The 24,292-nt window shown below is 35.4% G+C and overlaps 1 protein-coding gene across 1 annotated transcript; it reads right to left on the bottom strand.

Moving 5' to 3' along the window:
• Positions 1–1,775: 1,775 nt before the first annotated feature.
• Positions 1,776–24,258, bottom strand: LOC592406 (centlein). The gene is made up of 31 exons (XM_030977027.1): positions 24,185–24,258; positions 23,041–23,162; positions 22,358–22,422; positions 21,814–21,902; positions 20,919–21,003; positions 20,345–20,388; positions 19,443–19,530; positions 18,867–18,948; positions 17,805–17,908; positions 17,257–17,313; positions 16,748–16,845; positions 15,795–15,904; positions 13,971–14,023; positions 13,210–13,442; positions 12,516–12,579; positions 11,875–12,081; positions 10,915–11,033; positions 10,226–10,354; positions 9,655–9,755; positions 9,278–9,363; positions 8,672–8,760; positions 7,772–7,937; positions 6,942–7,063; positions 6,043–6,374; positions 5,308–5,415; positions 4,547–4,704; positions 3,826–3,957; positions 3,297–3,428; positions 2,601–2,698; positions 2,078–2,186; positions 1,776–1,844 (listed from the first exon to the last, which is right to left on the bottom strand). Exons 2-31 carry the CDS (start codon positions 23,057–23,059, stop codon positions 1,776–1,778), a joined length of 3,348 nt encoding a protein of 1,115 aa, XP_030832887.1. The 5' UTR covers positions 23,060–23,162; positions 24,185–24,258.
• Between the last annotated feature and the right edge of the window lie 34 nt (positions 24,259–24,292).

The raw sequence follows: 24,292 nt of genomic DNA, 5'->3' as shown, positions 1-24,292 counted from the left end.
ACTTGAAAATATAGTTAAGAAAAGCAGGATGATTAGTTGTACAATGAGTAATAACACAATGACCTATCAACAACAGAGAGAGTGTGTGTAAGGCCATCAATTCGTCACCTAGCTGGCAGAAAGGTGTTAGCTCGAATTTCAGGTCAATAATAAAACTTTAAGCAGAAGGGCGTTAGCACAAAATCGCCTCAAACTTTTATAAAACTGACTTATTCCAGAGAAAAAAATTGTGGCAGTGTTCTACTACAACCACTACAACACTTGTTTTAAACCAATTTTCGGGACGGAAAGCAGTTTAAATATAAAACAAATCTTTAAATGCGAATAATTTGAAAAGTAGTTTTCGAGTCCCTCACGCTAACGCCCTTCTGCCACCTGGCCGACGAATTCAAATTGGTGAGATTTGTTTTATTTTTTGGTGCTAGAAGGGTGTTAACTCATAATTCTTATAAAGAATAAATTCCCTTTTGACTCCAAACAGATGATATCTGCTCAGTGGAATATAAGACAGATAACAGTAAATAACATTTAGGACATAAAGCCTAAGTCCACTCCAAAAATAATTAGTTTTTAATAGATGCAGATAAACAAGAGAAACGTCACAAAATAAGTTTGAGTAAAATATTTAAAAAAATAATAAGGAAGTTATGAATTTTTGAAAAAGCATGACAAACTATAGAACAAGGGAAATCACTACACAAATTGCCAATTCGGCTCTCAGTTTGTGACGGCATGGCCTCACTATCTATCAATTGCTTTATATATTTTAATCCCATTAATTTATCTTTTTATCCCTAAAAACTTGATTTCCCTATGCCTTTTGCCCAGGTTATATGAATTGTATCATATTGCATGCATGCATTAGTCAAAATCTTTTATGAACTTTGAAGAATTGATAGTATTTTCTGAATATTGTATATTCATAATGATTGATTTTTATATAAATAGTTTTTTAAAAATTCAAATTTTTAATGATTTAACTGAAGAAAAAAAAGGCTCTTTATTTGTGTATCCACACAAAAACATATTACAATCAATAAGGCTCTTAGGGGTTAAATGGTAAATTTATATTATCAATATAAAATAAAGAAAACAATTAGTGGACAGTGTGAGTGAGTGAGTGAGTTGCCAATTTGTCTTGTGATTTCCAAAGTTTTTCATGTCATTAGAAATTCATAACTGTCTTATTAGTTATCAGAGTTTGCTCAAACTTGTTTTGATTGGTTTGTCTGATTTTTCTGCTTCAATTGAAAGTAAGTTATTTTTGGAGTACAGAGATGTGTTTTTTGCACTAAAATATACTACAGGAGACGTACTGTCTGTAAAGAACCTCTTTCAAATCTTGTATCTTGTATCCAACTATACACCATCATATCATACAGAATTGAACCCCAAAGCAGTATCAGCATTGAACTATCCCTTTACACAGCCAAACTCATCAATCATATTGCATCATAATATAGCAGTATCATATATATACATGTACTTCATTAATATTCTCACCTCCGCTCATACATATCTTATGATATAGGAAATAATGCCATCAATGCTGTCACATCCTTGGCTTTCATACATAAATTGTATTATATACGTCATTCATATAACTTGTTCATTGATTGGTTAAAAGTGTGTAACATGATTGAAAATAAACACACTGCGCTGTTTGGCAAAAAGCACTATTTACTGCTACCCAGTCGTAAATAGTATCTCAACTAAAAGTACTCTTTACAGCTAGCAAAAATGAACACAGTACTCATGTCGCAGTGCTTAAAGTATTAAAGTAAATTGAACCTCGTTGTTGAGTATGAGAATGCAACATTTTGTTGCCATCCTATGAGTGATCCCTGCAAAATGAATGAAGTATATAAAACAAATGTATACTGCCTTTATACACCATATACATCCCTTCAGATGTTCTTCTCGCTGTACTGGGCTTGTTAAATCCAATTCCTAACTTTCATATGCACAATCAATACTGACATGTACCATGCCATCCACAACATCCACATCACCATGGTAAACATCTCCACAGCCAATGAAATTTGAAGAAGAAAAACATGTGTATCATGTGACTTACCACTGTCTCTGCATGCATCTTATCGCTAGTACCCGCCGACCTGGCTCTCCCTCGGAGGTCATCGATCAGTGACCTCTTCTGACTCAGGTCACGATCAAGATGTTGAATTCTGTTCATAAAGTAAGATGAAATGCAGATATACACTTATTTACAGAGGGTCATGTAATTTATTAAATAAAGTGGAGACTAAGACTTGTTTGGTTGTTTTCTTTTAAATGAAAAATTGAGATTACACCTTTAAAGTGGAGACATATTTTCATTGCTTTTTTAATCATAATAAATAAATTTCAGTACATGCTTATCATCTACAGTTTAGTATTACTTACATATTTGCATATTTATTTTTCAAATAGCCGGTAAATAACAATTAAAACTGAATAGTCTTTTCAAGTGGATACATTCATTGTCCAAAAATCTATCTAAGCTATCTGCCTAATTACATGCTTCATTAAAAATGTGTATATTATGTAGCTTTATGATGTTGTGGAATACAAATACTTCCTACAAAAGATATACTACTTACTTGCTTTCCAAACTCTTGATGGTTTCATGGAGTGTTTCTTTCTCTGTTTTCATGGCCTTGATTACACTTCCTTGTCTCACAATCTCGCTAGCCTGATACTAAACAATCAAAAGAATTATGAAGAAAGAAAAATTTGTGAATCAATAATTATCATCACATATTATCATTTTTTATTTCTCTCACAATCCCATTTATATCTTATTATAAATTGATATCGTAAATGATAGATGAACCATTACTAGGCCAAAGCTAGGCTAAAGCCGGGGTATTAATAAGTGCGTCTCGGAATAGAATTTCTAGATAGACAGTGCTATAGAAATGCCTACTATCAATATTATTATTACTATAGTCATCTATTATTTTTTATTTCCACTACAGAACACCATACAATATATATATACAAGTTTATAATTTCACTAAGGGGAATAAGAGAGAGAGAGAGAGAGAGAGAGAGAGAGAGGAGGGAGGTTTTGGAAAAGAAAAACCAGATAGTGACAAAACTATTATATATTTATAAAATAAGAATTTATATAGTCTTCTATGATGATACAAACATTTCTCTTCCTAGTGATCTGTCGTAAAGCACTAACTCTCAGATTTTCCACATCAATGTTAATGATCGTCATGTTCAATAACTTCAACAAATAATTGTGATGTAGGTCACTATTATGAAAAATAAACTGCTATCTTCCTAACCTTGAGACGAGCCTCAGAGCTTTTCCACTCGGAATCAGAATGTTTATCTGTTCTCTGCTTGGTTAGTTCCTGGTTTTCAACTTGCAGCAGGTCCTTCTCCTTCCTAGCTTCGCCCAGATCATGTGTTAGTCTCTAAGAATGGAAAATAAACAAATTCAATAACTTTATAGGGCTGAGATTGGAAATTAACAGATTTGTATAAACTAATATACTGTACAGCATCCATTTCAATTAATACTTTATTATCTATAAATCATACATGGAAATTTGTTTTGTTAACATGCACGATACAAAATATATACAGATAATGGATATGATGATAATACAATATAATGCTAACAGGTATAGAACAGGGAAAAATACAAAAATAAAACATAAATAGGATATAATGGTAATACAGGGTGTAATATATATTCAAAGGTATAAAACAGGAAAAAATGCAATTTAAAGAAAATAATAGATAATTTCTCTGTCATTGTTTGATAGTGCTTTAGCTACGATATTATAGAAAAGATTGAAATCCACTAACCTGGATAGTTATTTTAGAATTCTGGTGTCTACCATTGGCAAGATTCAAGTCTGACTGCAGAGCATCATTGGTTTCCTTGTACTCTACAGCAGCCTTCTGTAACATACGTCTCTGCTCCTGAAGAGACGCAACCTGGAAAGAAGGTTGACAGGCCACTTGGTAATGATCTTCAAGAACAGTCAACAAAATACTTTATGAATCTGACAGTAAATGAGTATCTGATGAGCTTTCTCAGAGGTTTGTAAAACACATGCTTTTTCGACCATTGCTCAGTCAGTTGATATCCTAAGAGATTTGTACCTTCAAACCTTGACCAAATATGAACCCCTACCCTAATATTACATCTTTTACAAGAGCTTGTTGCTGGAGCAAATGCCGTATCATCTCCTTAGAATCACAGTACACAGGACAAGCCTCTCCTAAAGCTACCTCACACAAAAACAAAAGTAAATCTCGGAGATTGGTATTCAGTTGTGCTGCACCAAAAATTCGGAATAACCTACCACTAAACATACAAAATAGCCTTATCTGTTGCTGTCCTCAAAGTTTTATTAAAGACGCACTCGTTTTCAGGAGTGTTAGAATAGTTTTTTTATATCGTGTGTCTTTATAATAGTATTGTTAGGAGCTTTTGTATTCATCACAGCACAGTAGAGTATATTTATATAGTAGCTGCACTATAAAAATTGATCTAATCATTATTATAATCAATAACCAGTACCTGTTGTTGTAGAGCACCCAGTCTCGTCTTTAAAACATTCACTCCAACGGGTCCTGGACTAGATCCTCTGGTTCTGCTTGCTGCTTTCTTGCTTCCTGTCTGACTGGAGATACTCAAGCTCTTGATGGGCGATGTTGCAGTGTCTCTCCTTGAAGAAACTGAGAAATATAGATACTAATGTCAAACCAGAAGATCTCATACGACAAAACTTCACAGGGCATACAAAATAGCCATTTGCTAAGCAATAACATTTTGTGCATAGCAAAAAGTTGGTGTTGTGTCAGTTAGTTGAGATTAATCCATTTTGCCACATGAAATTCTCATTATTTGAATCATTCAAGGAATTTGCAGAAGTTTTTTGTTTTATATGTCCTAACTTGTTCAAATTTGTTCTAAAACCTATTGCGTAACAGTATTAATGTATAATGGTTTACTCAGAATCAGGGCTACAGAATAATATCTGTACAACTGAGAGACGTGGCTCATCAAATTTGAAGAAAAAAAATTGTTGACTCTGTTAAACTTCTCCCTTCTCACAGTGGAAACAGAAAAGAGAGAACGAGGCAGAGCAAAGATATTAACCTGTTATCTACTGCTACATGCAAAGGGGAATTGACTTTATAACTACCGGTTGGATACCGTTTGACAATGTCAAAAACATGATGACCTGGAAACTACTACCTGCATATATATCAATCACTAAACTTTGTTGAAAATAGAAATCCACACCCAAACTACGACAAATTTTTATACAAACTTACTCGGTGAGATGGGTTGAATACCAGGGAATATTGCTCCCTCTGTTGACAGCGTGGAGCCGCTGTCACTTCCTTCTGTTTCAGTCATGATACCACTCTCTGCAATCGCAACTGAAGATCAAAGACAATAGAAGAATCATCCTTAACCATCAGGTTATAAGAAAATTACCACAGATACAGTATCTGTGTACTACCCCTAACTGCCACCAGAACTACATTATCATAAAACTTTTAAATATACTCCTGTATCATAAATTTGGGAATGGCAGTTACTTTTCACTTAGTTTAATGAAATACAATATTACCGGTACATATTTTTATATGGTAGGAAGAAATTCCTTAAATTCTGTGGACATTTCCATACCCAAGTTAACTTTTATAACTAATACTGATATAGAATAAAAGCTTTTCTTTTGTCTTGCAATCTGAAATTACTTCTTGTACTTTTAACATGCGCAATACTATGGAAAACAATTTTCTAAATCTAGATTAAAAATAAAAAAAGGAATGTTTCATTTAAATATTTGTCTAAAAAAATACTATCTACAATATATATATTTATAACCAAGGGGCCAGTATTTTGAAATGTGAAACTGCCATAGGTCTAAATTTGTAAATATTCCATTGAAAAACAGGTTTATTCTATAAAATATGTCTTTATAGTCGGTTCAAGAACTTGAGCTTGTGAAGGTTTCTGAAATGATCCTTGGTGGCCAAGTCAACATAAAATAGGCCTACCTCTCTCTGTTTGTGTAGCAACTGACATGAGCAGAGTCTGAAAGACAGGCGGGATATCTTGATAGGCATGGGCCATCCGGTCTAGATGGTGTAGGACCGCCATGAGTTCCCGCCTAGATGGACTAATGCCACTGGCTCCTAGACTTCGAGACCTGCTCGAGTGATGTGACATGCTGGTCCTGGTACTACCATCCAGTCTGGTAGAGTGTTGAGAACTGGTCCTGGATCTGCTTCTTGGTCTGGGAGGAGAGCCAAAGAGATTCTTGGCCGGGGATAGACTCCGGGATCTTCGGGCGGAGGACTTGAGTGGTGTAGAGTGGTAGAAGTCGCGACTACCGGAAAGAAAGAAGAAAGAGTCCACTATTAAAGGGATCGTTTAACAATGTTAAATCTGAGATACACGGTCCTACATGTTACCAGTGTCTGTGATATGGTGTAATATTGAAGCCCTAAAAAAATCGCGCTTCAAAATGATCAAGTGCCTCAAAAAAGTAAAAAATCTTTGAGTGACCAGTTTTACCATACTCATTTTCCCCTATAGACTGTAGTGTTTTGAAAACCGTTCAGTGAACGGTTTTCCAAAATTTGTAATTCCAATCATTAATATCTTGATAATCAGACAGACGATCGGCTTGTTAAAGTCATGGAGTTCCTGATTGACCTAAAGGTTTATAATTATCATTGCAGCATGAGCTAAATCGAGGATTATTTCTAAAGGATCTAAGACAAAGTTACCGGATCCCTTTAATGATCATCATCATCACAAAAAAAATCTTTATTTAACTCTTTAACTGCACCGATCTTTAGAGACGGTATTTTGTATTAGGTGCTTTATACATCCAGATTATTATTATTATTGTTTTTGTTTGTAGCGGATAATGGAAGACATTTGTACTTACTCTTGATGGTCCCCATCATCTTCCCCGTCAGCCTCTCCATCTGTCTGGCTATCATCATCATCATCGTCATCTCCGTCTTCTTTATGCACAATCACATGAACTCCAGGTCCACGGTCCTCATCCTTAAAATGATACAACGTGCAAAGATAATTTATCAAAGTAATCCCAATGTCTGTTAATTTCCTCATCTTACTCAACCCTTCACCTCAATCATTCCTCATTTTTGGTTTGGCTTAATTTTTATTCAGAGCCCTACAAAATATACTAGATACATGGGCAAAAATTGCTGCACACACTGCATCCATTTTTTGTTTCATGACTGTCTAAAAATCTTTAAACTGGCAACACATTATGAGGTTTGAGAAAAACAATGCTTTTCCATTTTATAAACTTTTCAACAACATTCTAGCCCATGTGTATTGTTTTCAGAGACATTGCATTTTATTCTATCATTGAAGTGATAAAAGGAAAACATTATTGTTGCCAATTTGAAGATCAACTTATCCCTTAAAATTAATCCTGTTCTAAAAGGGTTAAAGTGTTAACTCAAGTTCATAAATTTCACAAGCTGTGAAACCAAATACTTTTACAAAATGTAAACAATGGCCATTTCCAGAAAAAAAATACAAATTACAAAATTACATTCAGTATGGTTCCAGTTGTGATTTAGTTAATTTGCAATGTGAAGCGTTTAATGCACACAAATATTTCTTGTTTTACAGTCCTTCTTCCGAGTCATATTAACTGTATTTTATCAGTCAGAATGTCAGGTACATGCAATCTCAGATGCTATGTTGGGCAATATAAACTATGTGACAAACTATCCATACCCCTATTTGAGGAGTCTGTCTTTCTCTATCTGCCTCCCGTCTCATGGTGGTGGCCAATCTCTTCATCCTCGTCTTGAGTTTGGTGATTTCTTCTACCAGCGCTTGATGCTCAACCTCCTTGCGAGTTGATGCGGTATTGGCCTGTACTAGATCTGCCCTCATCGATCTACATAATTCAAATTCAGATTATATATATATATATAAATATATACAGACAAACCTGGTTTAGCGACCACCTGTCTACAAAGACCACATTTTTTGTTTCCCTTGTAAATGGTTTCTGATTGAAACATATACATGTGTACTAAAGGAACCTGTACATAAGGACCACCTGTCTGTAAAGACCACTTTTCTTGTCTCCCTTGGGTTGTCTTTATAGACAGGTTTCACGGTATATAGTTTGATTAAAATTTGAGGAAAACTTTTGTCAGTTTAACTACAAATTATCACACTACCCCTATGGTTATTAAGGTTTAATAGGGGAAGGGTTAGATTTAGGACTTTGGTCAGGGTTAGGCCATAGAAACAAATATATATTTTTGTTATTATAATTCAAATGAATTGCAAAATGGGGTGAAAGAAAAGAAGCTGAGTGTAACAAAGGGACCTAAGCATAACTGTACTTACTCATTAATATGGTACATAAATATGAGGTATAGTACCGTCATTCTATTTTGCGTTTTTAAGAGTGTTAAGGAGGAGACTGGGTGCCCTACAACAAGAGGTACTGATTATTGGTAATTATAATACCGGCAATGATTAGATAAATCTATATTAGAAAGATACTCTACTGTGCTGTGATGAGAACATCACTCCTAGTTAAACAGTATTTTGTATTTGTTTTAATAGGGGTTTAACATGTCATGTGTGAATGCTGCTTTATAAACATGCTTTAATTACCTGAGTTGTCTTTCTAGTCTGTCTCTCTCTTCGGCCCACTCACTCTGTGTGTTCTGTAGACTATGAAGAGAGTTATGTAGTCTCGTGTTCTGTCAATGAATATCAATGAAAATAGATTGATTTGAATGATTTACTGCTACATGGTTAATTTAAATGTCACTTCTTGTAAATCTGCATAATAATCTGCAAATAATTTTTCTATCCATGAATGTTGATGAAAATAGAATGAATGGCTTGTAATACTGATGCTTTAATCTGGAGAATTGAAGAATACTAAGTTAAACCTGCAGGTGTCAATCCTGAGACTGAGGAAGAAAATCTGATGTTTTTTCTAACTTTTATAATTGATCAAGCAATTGAAGAAGAAGAAAAAATTAAATAAACAAACAAGACTTTTTTTTTTTATATTAAAAAAAAAAAAATCAACAAAATCAACAACAAAAAAATAAACAAATTGATGTATGAATATTTGTATAAATACTGGTACACTGCTTGATATCTTGATTATGAATAGGCAACTATATATATATAGATATATACACCTGTATGTAGGTGATTGAAAATGTTAAGCGTTAGTACTCACATTTCACCTTCTCATTTCCCTACCTTATCAAAGAGATCTTCAGCCCTAGCTTTCTCCCTCTCCTCTCTTTTATTGGCAGCTTGAAGTCTAGCTAGATGACTCTCTAGACCTGAGAGAGAGATAATAGAGATAGTGCTAAATTATAACAAATAAACAATGTGTTTTCTCATCTTTTCTCCCAAGTATGCATACCGTATTTCACAGAACATTACAACCCCCCCCCCCCAAAAAAAAAAAAAAAAAAAAAAAAAATACACATGTGCACATCTCACAGGGGGTCAAATCATTTTCATTTTAAGTGGCAAGTTTTAGAAGCTAAACAAGTATAATTGTCTTCCTTAGTCTGCAAAATATGAAAATGAATATGCACATAATAGAAAATTGTTTTTTCCTTTCTTACCATTTTTCTCATCTTCCAGACATCTGGTTAGATCTTCTATAGTAGAGGCATCCACTGTGGCCTGGACTCGAAGTCTATCAATCTCTTCCTCAATATTCATCCTAACGATAGAGAGTTTGGGCAAATAAAATGTGTCATTCTTTTGTCGAGCTTTAATGTGCCAGTGATTTGCAGAAATGACGCTGATTAAAGAAAATTACAAAATTCACAATATACACGTCCATTCTTCTGAAATCGTCAACTTATTCATGTACCAAGTTAATACAAACTTTGATAGTCAATATTCTCTATGATTTAATTTTAATTTTAATGTTCTTGTTAAGTTTTTCCTGTTATAATGTTTGTTATTTTCTTACAATGTATAATATGTTATGTGTATACTTGTTAAGGGGCCATTTTAAGAAGCCAATTAGTGCTTTTCATGATCCCACCACTATTATTCATGTATATGTTATTGATTTAAAAATTGTTTTTAAAGTGGAAATAAATTGAATTTAATGATTTGTTGGATTTCAAATCAATGACCCTTATGATGAGGGATGGTGAAGTTTCAAGGTTGTCGCTGACTTACTTTTCTTGCATGAGGTTTGTGGTCTGTTGTTTGTAGTAGGCAAGGTCATTCCAAACACCATCAGAATCCTCTCTTCTAAGATCCTTGCTCTCAGATCTAGGTAGCCTCTTCTTCTTCTTCTCTTTACCACTGAATAAAATTAAAGTACATACCAGTATATATTTTATATATATATATATATAAAAATATAGTGTGAGAGAGAGAGAGAGAGAGAGAGAGAAAGAGAGAGAGAGAGGGAGAAAGAGAGAGAGAGAGAAGGGGGAATAGGATGGACAAAGAGAGAAAAGTACAAGGTACATGTACGAACCTCTTTATAAATAACATACTACACAATATTGGTTAACCTTAAAGATGTTCATGCTTGGGTATATAATCGTTTGTGAAGTAGGCAACTTGGCGATCACTACATAACACTGAGCCAATGGGTATTACGTTCCTGTGCGTACGTCCGTGTGCTGCCCTCTATATAACCACGCTTGAGCAACTTTAAAAAATAATCTTCATGAGTTGCTTTGTGACGCAATTTTTCTGAGGGCATCATTGCCTACAGGGTGGTTCTTGGTGGTTATTAAATGGAGATGTCCAAGAGCTCTCTTTATCTTACCTTTTGATTTAAGGTAAGATAACTTATGCCCCAAGTAACCTCCAAAAGGCTAAGGTTAGATTTGTATTCATTTCTTCTTGCTCACCTTTCATGCTGTTCATAGGTTTTAATCTGTTCCTTGACAACATCATAAGCAGATTGCAGAGTACGGAGTCGCTCCAATCGACGACCGTGGGCTTTCCGCAACTCTTCCACCTCTTGGTTCTATGAAAGCAGTAATAACAACAACAACAAACATTTATTTCTCATTGCTCCTGGAAGATATAACAATCACGCTACCACAAGAAAAAGGTTCCATGATACATACACAACCCATCTTGATGGAATTCCATGGCAATATCCTTACTACTTCAAACGAACACAAGTAGAATTCGGAAGAAAAACAATATTTCAGCGATAAAGTAGTTTCCAGGCTCCAATGTGATCAATCTCCAATCTTCCTTTCAAACTTCTTGTGATCTACATATTCATTTTTTGAACAAATTGATCAGATCAATCAAATTAATTCAAAACAAGTTCCATAACACATCCACTATGCATTTACAATTTCTTTTTAATGTTAAAATGTGCTAGACAGTCTTTGTTCATATTCTCTAAATGGTTATCTTTAACAATATGTTTATTTTTAAGCAATAAATGTACCAGTCCAGCTTCTGGAAGATACTATATACTGTACATAACTATTTTTTCAATGCAAAAGTGGAAACAAACTTTAAAGGCATCGTTTAACAATGTTTTCAGTTTTAGAAATCTGAGATGCATGGCCCTACGTGTTATCAGTGTCTGTGATATGTAGTGTTATAAAAACTGTAGTGTTATAACGACTGTTGGGAAAACATTTTTTGAAACTTCGATTTCCAATCATAAATATCTTGATAATTAGACAGACGATTGGCTTGTAAATGTCATGGGATTCCTGACTGACCTAAAGGTTTATAATCATGATTGCAGCATGAGCTAAATCCAGGATTTTTGTTTCAGAATCTGAGACAATGTCACCGAGTCACTTTAAGTGGAAATAAACTTTAATGTTTGAACTTCAAACCTTGAGTCTTAGAAGCTTCCTCAAGTCCTCCTTCTTACGAGCATCTCTCCCTCCTCCTCTTTGCCTTTCAGAGGCGTCCAAGAAATCAGATATTCTCCCCTGGCTCCAGGCTCCATCCGGCTCCTGGTGGTGGGAGTCACGTCGGCTCCCTGACGGAGAAAGAGACCGGGCTCGGCGCGCTGCATGCTTGGTAGGGGTTGATGTAGCCTGAAACGTTGTAAAGTGGAATGAATCTTTTTGACATGGATGCATTGTGCTGATGCATAATACAATCCTAGCAATAAATTGTGAGCTAGATTTTGTTATCAAGAGGAATTATTACCCAAAGAATAAGTATTGAAATGGCTCATCTTTTCTTGGGAGAGAGAAAAAATGAGGAAGGATGTGGATATTATTTTTCAAAATTCTGATGAAAGTTACTGTACACCATAATGAATTGTAATTTTCATGTAATTGCACCCTAAAAATATTCAAATTTTACAATTCGTATTCACAGTTTACACATGTTCATGTATTAGGCTCAAAGATGATAATTACAACAAAATAATCCCATTACTACATACTCAGTACTTCAAGATTATTTGACAGACTTTAGCTTCTTGATCACATTGTTCCCTATTTAAACAAATAATCAGTCTTACTCTGTCTGCCCTTGTATGCTGATCAGGGCTGGATGAACTTTCATATGACCCCCTTTGATGAGTGCTAAACCACATGGGGGGAAAAAAAAGAGGTAAACAAGATTTAGACAACTTTACTGATATAAAATGTAGGGAGTGGTAGAACTACCTCAAAATTGAATGACATTATGTGCAACAGCATATTATCATAATAAGCCAGTTTGTAAATACTATCTGCACATGGGCAGATAAAGGTCATTTGTTCCCAAATTGTAAAACCCATCAAGACGAATACTCGGCTCGTGCTCATGAAAGTTATGTAATCAGTATTCATTTATGCACCGACAGTACATTTATCTGATACACAAAAGGTATTCATGAAGCACCTCCATCACTTTGGCAATGATTATTCTAAACTGCACAAGTGGGATGTATCCATCGTTTAAAAGATCTGTGGATTTTTGGGGGTCATGCATTCCGAACTATTTACGAATTGGCTACACGGTATTCATCAAGTCACCCTTTATAAATTAGTAGAAACATTATGAACATATACATTTGTTCAAGCTTGACAATCATCCATTAGTACTGAATATCCTTTTTATCATATTGCCCTGTTTTTGTGCGAAATGAGCTTTCTACAATTAACCTTTTTTTGGCCATTTCTTAGTTTTCATTAAAACAAGGGGAAAAAAAGAAGTAAAGAAATTGTTACCCTGCGATGGTTGTCCATTCTTCTCTCTGTTCCATTCTCAAAACCTCTTGTGACCTCGACCTTGTTCTTGACCTTGACCTTTGACCCGAACTCTCCTTTAGATTGACCTGCAGGGAAACACTTCTCATTGGTCGCTTGGTGGTCACCTGACCCTCTGCCTCAGCCAATCGCTGCTTGAGTTCCTTTTCAGAGTGGACAAGCTTTTCAAATTTTATTCTGAGTTCATGATACATCTGAAATGGGGAAAAAATAAGGGATGCACTTAAAAAGAATAATGTATTCAATTTGATAATCTCATATCAATTGCAATTCAATTGATAGAAGTTCAATTCTATTGTCAGTTTACTGAGAAAATCCCCTTCTTCCCTTAAAAAATACAGTCTAATACAATAAATACTACTTTATTACATACATTGCCAGCCTTTATTCTCTTGTGACATGAGGAAATTTGTTTGGACTCAAAAAGCATATATTCTGTAAATATATTATTGTTATTATTTAAAAATAAATACTGATATATAATAATAATAATACATAAGATTTACAAGGCGCCAAATCCACTTGACAGTCAAATGCTCAAGGCACAGCTTGTGCAAAAGATGAAATACACTTGTACATGATACATTTATACAAAGTGCATTAGGAAAGGTACAGACATGAAAGGTTATGGTAATCAATTATAAGCTAAATTAAACAGATATTTCTTAAGATGAATGACAGTTTGAAAATAAATTAAACATAATGAATACTGTATATTTTACCTTCTGGAAATTTGTTGAATCGAGGGAATGAGCACTCTCCTGATTTTTCAAAACTGAAATGAAAAATGATGGATAAATGATCCTGTTTGAATAATTTTACATAAAGTATGCTACATTAATATAGCGAAGACTTTTCATCTGTGACTGTATAATATATTTCAACTCTCAAAATACATGGGGTGATTGAAAAGTGAAGGGGAATTTTACAAAATGAAACAATAAATACAGGTAGCTGCTTACATCAATATGCCCTTGAGCATATTAAACTTACATATTTTCCATATATGATATATAAATGTGAAGAACACATGTGCAAAGTTGCTGCTTTTTTTTAATGGCAATTACCTATTTCTTAAAGCCCTGTAGCGGCTCTTACATTCGCCCTACTTTTACCGTACATTCATGTCTCCAGTATTTTTCCATCACGGAACTTATTTATATTCATTATTCGGACCACGTGTGTATTTCTTTCCAATCGCGCATCGTGGTTCCGCACTGTTCATCCCGCGTATTTTCAACGCCACAAGGTTTTTCTCCACTCCCGCTTACACCTCGGTCGAGTCAACAACTCCTGCTTACATCTCAGTTGAGTCAACACGTCTCTGCATGTTTTCCTCTCCGGGCTTGATTCTACCGTGCCTATCACCTCTATCGGCACATCTTCACTTTCTCTGCCGTCTTCAACGGGCTGGCAGTTTCCCAGTGGAACAGTTAAAATCAAGATCCGACATATATGGTGCTTGGTTATCCGCTGGGAGCTGCCAGTTTCTTCACCGGTAGCCTTTCACCCACATGAGCTCGACTCACCGCAGCTCATCTAAACATTCATCATCAAAGTTCGGCTCATCAATCGAGCGACTCACTGCTCAGCACCAATGCCGGCTTTGATGTCTGCATTTTCTACTTAGGCCTCCGACATCAAACGACTCACTGTTTCATCGTCGAGCATCACTTTCTTCTCTTCTCTTCTCGCCTGAGAGCTTCTTCACTATCTTCATCACGGACGTCAGCGTCGAGATTCTTCACGGCTCTTCAGCCACGACAACGAAGTTACATCTCCACCTCATCAAGCCTCCGCACATTTCATCGCGTGAGCCCCTTCCTTCGTTCTCAACTCTCTTCTTTTCATTGGACTTTCGACGTCATTTCATATATGTCATAAGCTCTATTCATTCATTATGTACATCGCATTTATTCATGTTCATTTTCATCACTGATTGTTAATTTCCGTGCAATATTCACATTTACCATTAATGCATTTTTATTCTGAGTCATCGACTTCATCGACTTGCATGTGCTTGGCTACACTTTGCAAGTGTACGGCCAGCCTCATCAGTACCCAATAAACATAACGAAAAGGGAATACTTTCTTTTATGTATTTTATTGTAAGTGCAACCTTGTTTCCTCGTAGCTAAAATAAAAATAAGAGCTTATGTTGTGTGACGAGTGAACACGCTTTCAAATATCCATTCACAATACCTCACACTCATATCTCTACAGCCCCACTGCACTACTATAGCTACTTGCACCCTCTATATAGCAAAGAATGTCTTAGCGGTACCTGTTTATCCCCCATGATGCCCTTTTTTCTTAAGTTAATTGAGAGCTGAATTGATGAGACCACCTGCCAGTGACCTTGCAGGGTGGTCTAATCCCTCCATGCCGGACTAGTGCAGAGGGGCTTTAAATGAATGAGGCTTCATGGGTTTCAACACAAGTATTCAAACGATTCAGAAGTGGAATGAAGTGGATTACAAATGCACAACTGGAGAATATAAGAGTAGGCATAAACATTGTGTGAATATATAATGAGCTAGACTGACCTTTGTGTGTATCCGCCTGTAGGGCTTGTAGCTGGTGTATGAGCTGTGCTTGTTGGGCAGCCTGATGTAAGGTCTGTTCATGTTGGGCCTTCAGGTCCTCATACTCCAGCCTGGAACAGAGAAGAAATTTAGAGAAAAGAAAATTCAATCAGCAGTGAGATAGGACAAACCCTTATTGTTAGGCACTGTTAGGTTCTAGGACACCTACCCCCTGGAAAGCCATTCTCCGGATAACCACCCCTAGGATAACCACTCTCTAGGACAACTACCCCCTAGGGCAACCACCCTCCAGGACAACTACCCCCCCCCCCCCTCCCACGACAACCATCCTCTAGGGCAACTACCCCCTGGACAACTATCCTAGGGGTAGTTGTCTGGGGGATAGTTGTCCTAGAGGGTAGGTGACCTAGGGGGTAGTTGTCCAGATATGGTCTAAATCCCCTAGTGAGCCCAAAGACATACTTCGCAATGTTTTTTGTCTTGGGTAACATTGTTTACCTTACTTGCAGACTCGCCTGTATCTTTAGTAACATATTCTATACATCCCATCTTTTGCCTCACTCTATTATACCCTGCATGTTTAGCATATTCTGCTCTATACCTTTTGATCTCACAAACCCTTCACAATATGAGTTACCCTGTAGTCATATTTACATCAAAGGAAACTCATTCATGCGCATATTATGTAAATTCAAAGTACACATACATGTAAGAACATGACTTCAAGGGGCATCTGGCAAATCAAGAACTCTATAGGTAAATACAGTGTTCCAAAAACTTAGGGGGAAACACAATGATAATAATGCCATGCAAGCATTCACTTACATAAATGTACAAATGTTATAACAGTGTATGGTAATAATTTTGGACAACAAACAGAATTCCAATGCCCTGAATTAATCTCACAAAAGGTCTAGAAATACTGTCAGGGCAGTTCACATATGGGTTCTGACCTTGTCCGATGAAGGTCATGACCACTGTCCATCATCTCTTTGGTCAACTCTTGAAGTCTGGCTTTGGCTCTCTGGAGACCTTCATTCTTGCTGTCAAGCTAAACAGCAACAGATTATATAAAACATATAAAATGACTGAAATTTAAATTTCTCAAAAGTTCATGGCTCAGAAGGGTCTATTCTTTTTTAAAGGACCTATAATAATAATGTTAGCCATAATACATTTTGAGTTTTAAGTAGTGTCCCAAGAGAAAAGGAACTTACAGAAATTAGTGATATTTTTGTACATGGCAAATGGGAGAGTTATCTACGTCCTACGTCACAATCCACTGACCAAACTACCAATTTCAGATTCGCATAGATTTAGTGATCTCATATTTCAAACACTCATAACTTCCTTACTATTGGTCCGATTCATTTCAAACTTTTACCATTCTGTTTCTGTTATTTTTCTGCTCTCATACAACTCGATCAACTTATTACAAGGGTTAGATTGCCCTTTAACTCACCTCATCAGATGCCAGTCTTGCCTTCTGAACTACATCCTCTAAGCCATGCTGCAACTCCTGCAAATTTTGGGAAAATGGTGAATATTATACTCAGAGCATTGTACTAGTACCTTGTTCATAGGGGTAAAGGAGGATATATGCCATAGTTTTTTAGTTCACACTTGGAGTTTCTTGCTTGTATACTTCCAATAAAGAATGCGAAAACAAATCTGCGGTACATGCATCTCTCTCTCTCTCTCTCTCTCTCTCTCTCTCTCTCTCTCAGTGAATCAGAAAACAAAATCCTAGAAGTTTTCTGAAACCATATAATACCCTTATGTATAGGTTGCAAGACACTCAATATATATTTACTTTCCACGCTCAAATATGTACCGCCCCCAAAAGACTAAGCAAGATCCCATAGCATTTCCACAAGGGATTCATATTCTTGTATTGTGTAGGCTATTCTCCCAGTCCGTGCTAAGTTGTTAGTGTCACAGATGGGGGGGGGGGGGGGGTGCTACAAGTGAGAACACAAGATCCCCCATGTTTCCTACTTGTTGTCTTACCTGAACCTTAGCTTTATACTCTCCATTCAGCTCCTGCATCTTAGCAAGTGCTGCCTGTGATTCCTCTACTGTTGACTGCAGCTCTGCTACCCGATGCTCCAGTTCTGACAAACAAAGATTTTTTTAAAACTCAATGTTTTAACTTCATCATGGGGGCGTTTCACAAAACTCGTCGTCAGTGACAAATGACAGTTTTTTTGTTATAAGCGAATGAAATCCTTGCTTCTGATCTGGTTATCAGCAGATTTGTCACTGATTTTTTTTATTTGTCATTAAAAAAAGGCTTTGTGAAACAGTTCCCAGATCTATACCAGGGTCCTGTTTCATAAAACTTGTTATCGGCAATAACAATTTACAATAACTGTTATAAGCTGCTGAAATTGTGGCATTTGATTGACTGAGAGCAAATTGGTCATAGAGATTTAGCATTTGTTATTGATAACAAGTTTTATGAAACAGGGCTCAGATGAAATGTATACTGATGCCTATCTGAGAAAAAGTAAAAACCGTAGGTTATTGAATGGCTAGAGCTATCCAAATATGTTGTGCAGGACACCAATGCACATGCACTTTCTTCAATATAATCCTAATAGTTTTGTGCTAGTTGAATAAAGTTGTAATACATTTTTCTGGCTAGCACCAAACCATTCACAAGAATATATGTACACAATATCTATTTTGTAATCTGTTCCTAGTCTCATTAAAAAAACAATATTCTCTGTTTCTTGTATATGTACCTATATGTCCGCTGTGTTCCAGTAAAAATTTCTTGTCCCACAAACTATGAACAAATCTTACGGGCAAAGGTCATTTTTATATGCAGCCAATGCTTTACGGAATAACCTTAGAAATATAGAAACATACAAAAAGTTCAGAAGTAATTTGAAAACATATTCATTTAGCACTTTGTAAAATCTCACAATTATGACCGAAGTGCATCATTTCCAGGCCTTCTGTATTTCGTTCTGTAAAGCACAAGATAGGTATGCAATTATGCCTACCGGTGTGTTTTAGGCGCTATACAAAAATGATAAATTATTATTATCATTATTTTTCTCTTACCTTCTTTCTCTGCATTCAGCTCTGTCAAAGCTTTGTCCTTCTCATCCAACAGAGTTTGCATTCTGTGTGCCTGCTCCTTCTCCTACACAAAATCAAAGAGAATGTATCACAGTGATGGATCACACCAGTGTATTGATGGTGATACTTTTCTCATTTAGATGAACAGAATAGTTTAATATGCAACTCAGGCATTATTAATATATTACAAAACAATGTATCATAAGCTTGACCCGTCTTCTATCATGCTGCTTTTTCAATGAAATGAATTCCATTACATGTAGATCAGGTTGCATAAGTTTACGAAGGTAACTAATGGCAAAAGATAACTATATCAACATTGGGGGCATTAGAGTACAACACTGGTCAAGAGTACGGAATTAAGAAGAAAGGAGCTTGTGTTACACAACATGGCAGAAGTGGGTAGGTGTCACGACTCTGAGGCAGTACATTGTAGGTTCAAACCCTGTACTTGTTGATATCATCAAAGTGATTTTATTGGAAACTAAAATTGTCATATGTATTTTATGACACTGTTGATGGTAACAGAAATTGAAAAAACAGAAGAAAACATCCTACCTTCTGCTTTGTATCTTTTGTTTGCTGTTCATGTTGTATGTGTACTGCTGTTAATTCTTCTCTTCTGTTAAACGATGCATCGCCAACTCTGCACATTCAAGATTATATGGTATAACAAGGTATAATTTGAGGTAAGTCCAAAGTATAATAATAAATATATCCTGTACAGTACCGAGTATTATTGAATCGTACTATGGAATTGTTTGACATAAACTAAACATAAACTGATATCAAACTATTTTATTTGATGTTTTGTCTGGTTCAAGCTCTAGTAGTAGGGCTATCAGCTTGATACAACCATTAGATAAACTCAAATATCAAAGGTGGTCAATCCCATTTGGGACAAAATAGCTTGGACTTGCCCCTTAAAGCCTATCTGGCCAGGAGGGATTAGACCTCCCAGCATGGTCACTGACAGGTGGTTATCTCATCAAATCAGCTCTCAATGAACATTAAAGAAAAAGAGGACCATGGGGGACCAAAGATTAGGCATTGTTTGTTATATAAAGGGCGCGTGTGGCTATAAGTAGTGCAGTGGGGCTTTAATTTCTTAAGAATCGTATTCGAGGGAGGTACCACTTTATAAACACGGGATATTTCATTATCGTTGTTATCTTTATTATTAGCATTACCATTACCATTAAAGTCATTAACAATATCACAATTATTATCACCGTGACTATCACTAGAATAAAGTATGAGATACATTTCAATAGGCAGACTATCCTTTTTCTGTTAATCCTACCAGGTATTAAGATGTAGCACACCCGATATGAGATGAAAAAGACACAAAAACAGATCACCTGACTGTTACCCACACTCCATCAGGCATTTTAACTAGATATGTCATTTTAGCTTTATCAATTCCTTCAAAGGAAAATATCTTCCTAAATTTGACAAACCTTTCAGCTACTTCTACAAGCCTTCTTTCCTGCTTAGATACAAGCTGTAATGAGAAAACAAACAGAAAATTTCAATACAAAATAGTCTGTTTAAATGCAGTATACCCCTGTCGCAAAAGTTTTTTGTTAAACATCGTGTATGGAATAAACCCTAAACTTGATGCAACCTACAGATAAAGGTTTTATACTATTTTATGAGAAATAGAAAGACATTCAAAAGTTAACATTTCCATCCAACAGTCAATCAATATTATAGCCAATGAATATTCATCATTTAGATTTCATTGTATGCTCTTTTAACAATGACAATAATAAACAGGAATAACAGTGAAAACATACAGAAATCTAACAACAATACAAAATTAATTTTTTTTAATTTAAAACAAACAAACAAAAAATAAAAAAGAGGCAATAAACAAAAAATATGAAGGGACAAACAAAGACCATAGGCCTATCAAAGATTTTGTACCAAATTATAAAGAACATATTCAAAATAATATTACATCTTGATTTAAACATCTTGCTATTTTTGTAAACATATGTATGGCATCTTTCTTTCTTTTCATCTCCTCACCTGCTCAAGTTCAGCTATCCTGTCATCTTTAGAATGCAGTATCTCAAGAACCTTCCTATCTTTTAATTCAGCTTTCTCCTTCTCCCTGTAAAAATACATCAAATATAAGTCCAAGTGTGTATGATCAAACAAAGTGTAACAAGTTTTTAGAAATAAAATTATAATAAAAACAGCAATATTTATATAGCACACTATTCTTACTTCAAAGATGTTCAAGGTGCCTATAAGAGGAATTTACTGAGTTTTGAATATATATTTTAGTTCCTATTAGTATTGGCAGGATTAAGATAACATTTTAATGTACAGGTATCCCAAAACTAAGAAGCTTCTGTTGCATATATATCACCCACAAGTTTCCTTTAGTTTGGGTTCCTGAAACCTATACTGCTAATAGAGGTGTAGAGGTGTTGTGGTCTAGTGGATAAGTCGTCGGACTGTGGATCACAGGGTCAGCGGATCGAGTCCCGCCAAGGCACTAATGTCCTTTGGCAAGATATTTATCTTCATTTGCCACTCTCCACCCAAGTGTTAAATGGGTACCGGTAAGAAGGAATTCCTTGAATGCTGTGAACGCCAAAATCGGGTGCCTAGCAGAGCCGGGATAATAGTTGGAGCGCCTTGAGCACCATGCATGGTGGATATGTTTGCTATATAAATATCCAATATTATCATTAATAGATTATTTTGAATCAGAAAGACTTGTAGAAAAGCTTAAAGAAATAACCTACAATTGAAGCTTGGTAATCTCCTAAGTGACATGTATATAAGGATCAAATTTTTGTAGATGTTTGATAAGCTGTTGAATGGGGATTTTTTTTTTATAGACTGCAAACCATCTGCAGCAGTGTGGCTTCCTGACGAACAATCATAGTACAGCAGTGCAAGAATGATTTACCTTTGAACCACCATGCTGATTGCCTGTGATATATCAGGATTGGCCACCTGAACGCGTTTCCATAGCGACCATACAAACTCTTTATCAGCCTGTGCAAAAAAAAAATAAAGGGCAAGCGAGTACTTAATATGGTAAAAGCAACTGAACAAAATTTCTCTAGTCCATATGCATTCTTTGTACATACATACATAATGCAGGCCAATTTACTTGCACTGTATACTGTAACTTGAAGGTCAGCACATACTTTAGGACCTTTACCAAAACTTAGTTTTACTGTAAAAATTGCTTTTTATTGTTTGTTTTATCTTATTTTCAAATTAATCAAACTCAAATATAATGTATGTTTGAGATTGTAAAATTACATAGCATTTTCAGCTTTTAAGAAAAATACTTTTGGATAGAAGTATAATTAAATAACTTTCTCAGTAGCATATATATATATATATATATATATATATATATCAAAAGAAGGATAAAGAAAGAAGAAATCAACCACTTTGGAAAATGATTATATCATGGAAATATGGAAATTGCAGGAACTTACTTGGCATTGTGCCAGTTCTTCAGAGAGAGCTTGGTTACGAGCTCCAAGCCTCTGAACCTCATCATCTATGGTCAAAGTAAATAGAAGACTTCTAAAGTTACTAGCGTTTGTACAGAATACTTAAAATAGCTGAAACCGGCCTATCAGTATAAAACCAAGACCTTTAACAAATGTATACACTTATATTTGTGTCCCTCAATCTAGCAAGTTAAAATGAGTTTAGGGCAAAATAGTATTTATTATTATCCTCCGAAGCTCCCATGAACATCCTGACTATGAATTGAGGAAATTAGCTTTCATATCAATTTAATACTGAGAGCAAAATGTACAGTACCCAATTTTTTTTTTATAAACATGATTAAGGTCATAACTTCATCATTCAATGAATCATTGAAAATGCAAAATCAGTACTAGACCCTACTGCTATATTTCCTGGTAGGTAGTTGGACCTACTAACTCATTGTATCCATCATTTTGTACATTTGCTTATGTTTTATGCTTTGAGAAAAATGCTTTGATAAAGACCTAGATCTAATTTGAAAAAACAAAAACAAACTCATGTCAATATTATATTGTTGCAGCACCTGCATTTAGGGACAGGCTGTGTGCCAATCCCTTAGTTACAGTACATCTGGAAATCTATGTTACAAAATATTGACGATTATGAATTCTATTTGAAGTACCTGAATGAGAAGTAGCCATCTTCAGACATTTGTTCAAGGTTTGTTAGTGCAAAACTGTCCTCTTGTTGGTCATGTCCTGGTCTGATGTACATCAAGTACATTCACCTTTGACATGCCGATATCTGTGATAAGAAAGAGAGAGGAGGAGGAGGAGAAGGAATATGTTCTGGAAATATTAGATTCATGTATTACAAATAGTTCAGATGATTCAGAATTAAATGTACAAAAAAAAAATCGTAAAGAGAAAGGATTGAGAAAAAAAGAGTGTTATAAATCGTCGGATTTGAAGACCTTGTAAACACTCTCAAACTAAAAAAAAAACTAAGACTACTAATAAGAAGATTTGGGCAGTCTTCCCATAGGCGAACTGGCTTATGTTATGTATTAATGCACCTCGACCTAAAAAGGAAAGGGGGGGGGGAGAAGAAAATTGAGAGATAAAGACAAGTGCTGAAGCAGTGTATCTGGAATGGCAAAATTCCATTTGGTGATTCAACTATTTGCAGTATGAATTTTTTTTTTTTTATAGACAATTCACTAAACACTAGATCTAATTCTAAGCTTAAAATATATCGTTTTATTATGACATGAAACCAAGTCATGCCTTCATGGCTCGTATTCATTTCGTAGTGCTCATCATTTATGCTCATGAATTCTGCTCAGTCTCAGACTTAGTTATGAAACAGAACACAAGAGTCAAGATCAAACATTGACAAATTGATCTGTTGATAGGATTCTATTTTCTAAAATTCTAGCTTCATTTAAAATTGATTTTAAATTCACTCAAAATCAAGATCAAGATCAGGATGATAGGATCAGGATCAGTTATCTAAGAAAAACACTCTCTCAAACATCCTTCTAAAATTTCACAATATTAGGTCTAGATCACTTTGATTCCATCAAAGTTTTATCAAGTGAGATATGAATCGGGATTGACACCTTCTTTCATACCAACAACAGTGAGCAACACACATAATTTCCTACTTGTGGGACTGTGAGTAGTGACATTCTACATGAACGAATTTGGAAGAAGATTATTGGCACTTCCTGCAATTTTGTTCACCTAAATTAGACATTAAAAAGAAGAGGAAATCAAACGATCCTATGTTAGTACTATCTTTCAAACAAAAGTCACAAAACATACCCAAAATCAACAACTCTTTGACTGTCGCTTGAAAACCCGTTAATGCACGTACGATGACTGTTGACCTACGGCTACGGATTTCAAACATCGCGCCTCGCCCGAATTCCG

Source organism: Strongylocentrotus purpuratus, unplaced genomic scaffold, assembly GCF_000002235.5.
Source record: "Strongylocentrotus purpuratus isolate Spur 01 unplaced genomic scaffold, Spur_5.0 spur5_scaffold_9, whole genome shotgun sequence".
NCBI classification, from domain to species: domain Eukaryota; kingdom Metazoa; phylum Echinodermata; class Echinoidea; order Camarodonta; family Strongylocentrotidae; genus Strongylocentrotus; species Strongylocentrotus purpuratus.
Note: the sequence above shows the minus strand (reverse complement) of the source record. Positions and strands in the feature narration are given on the sequence as shown.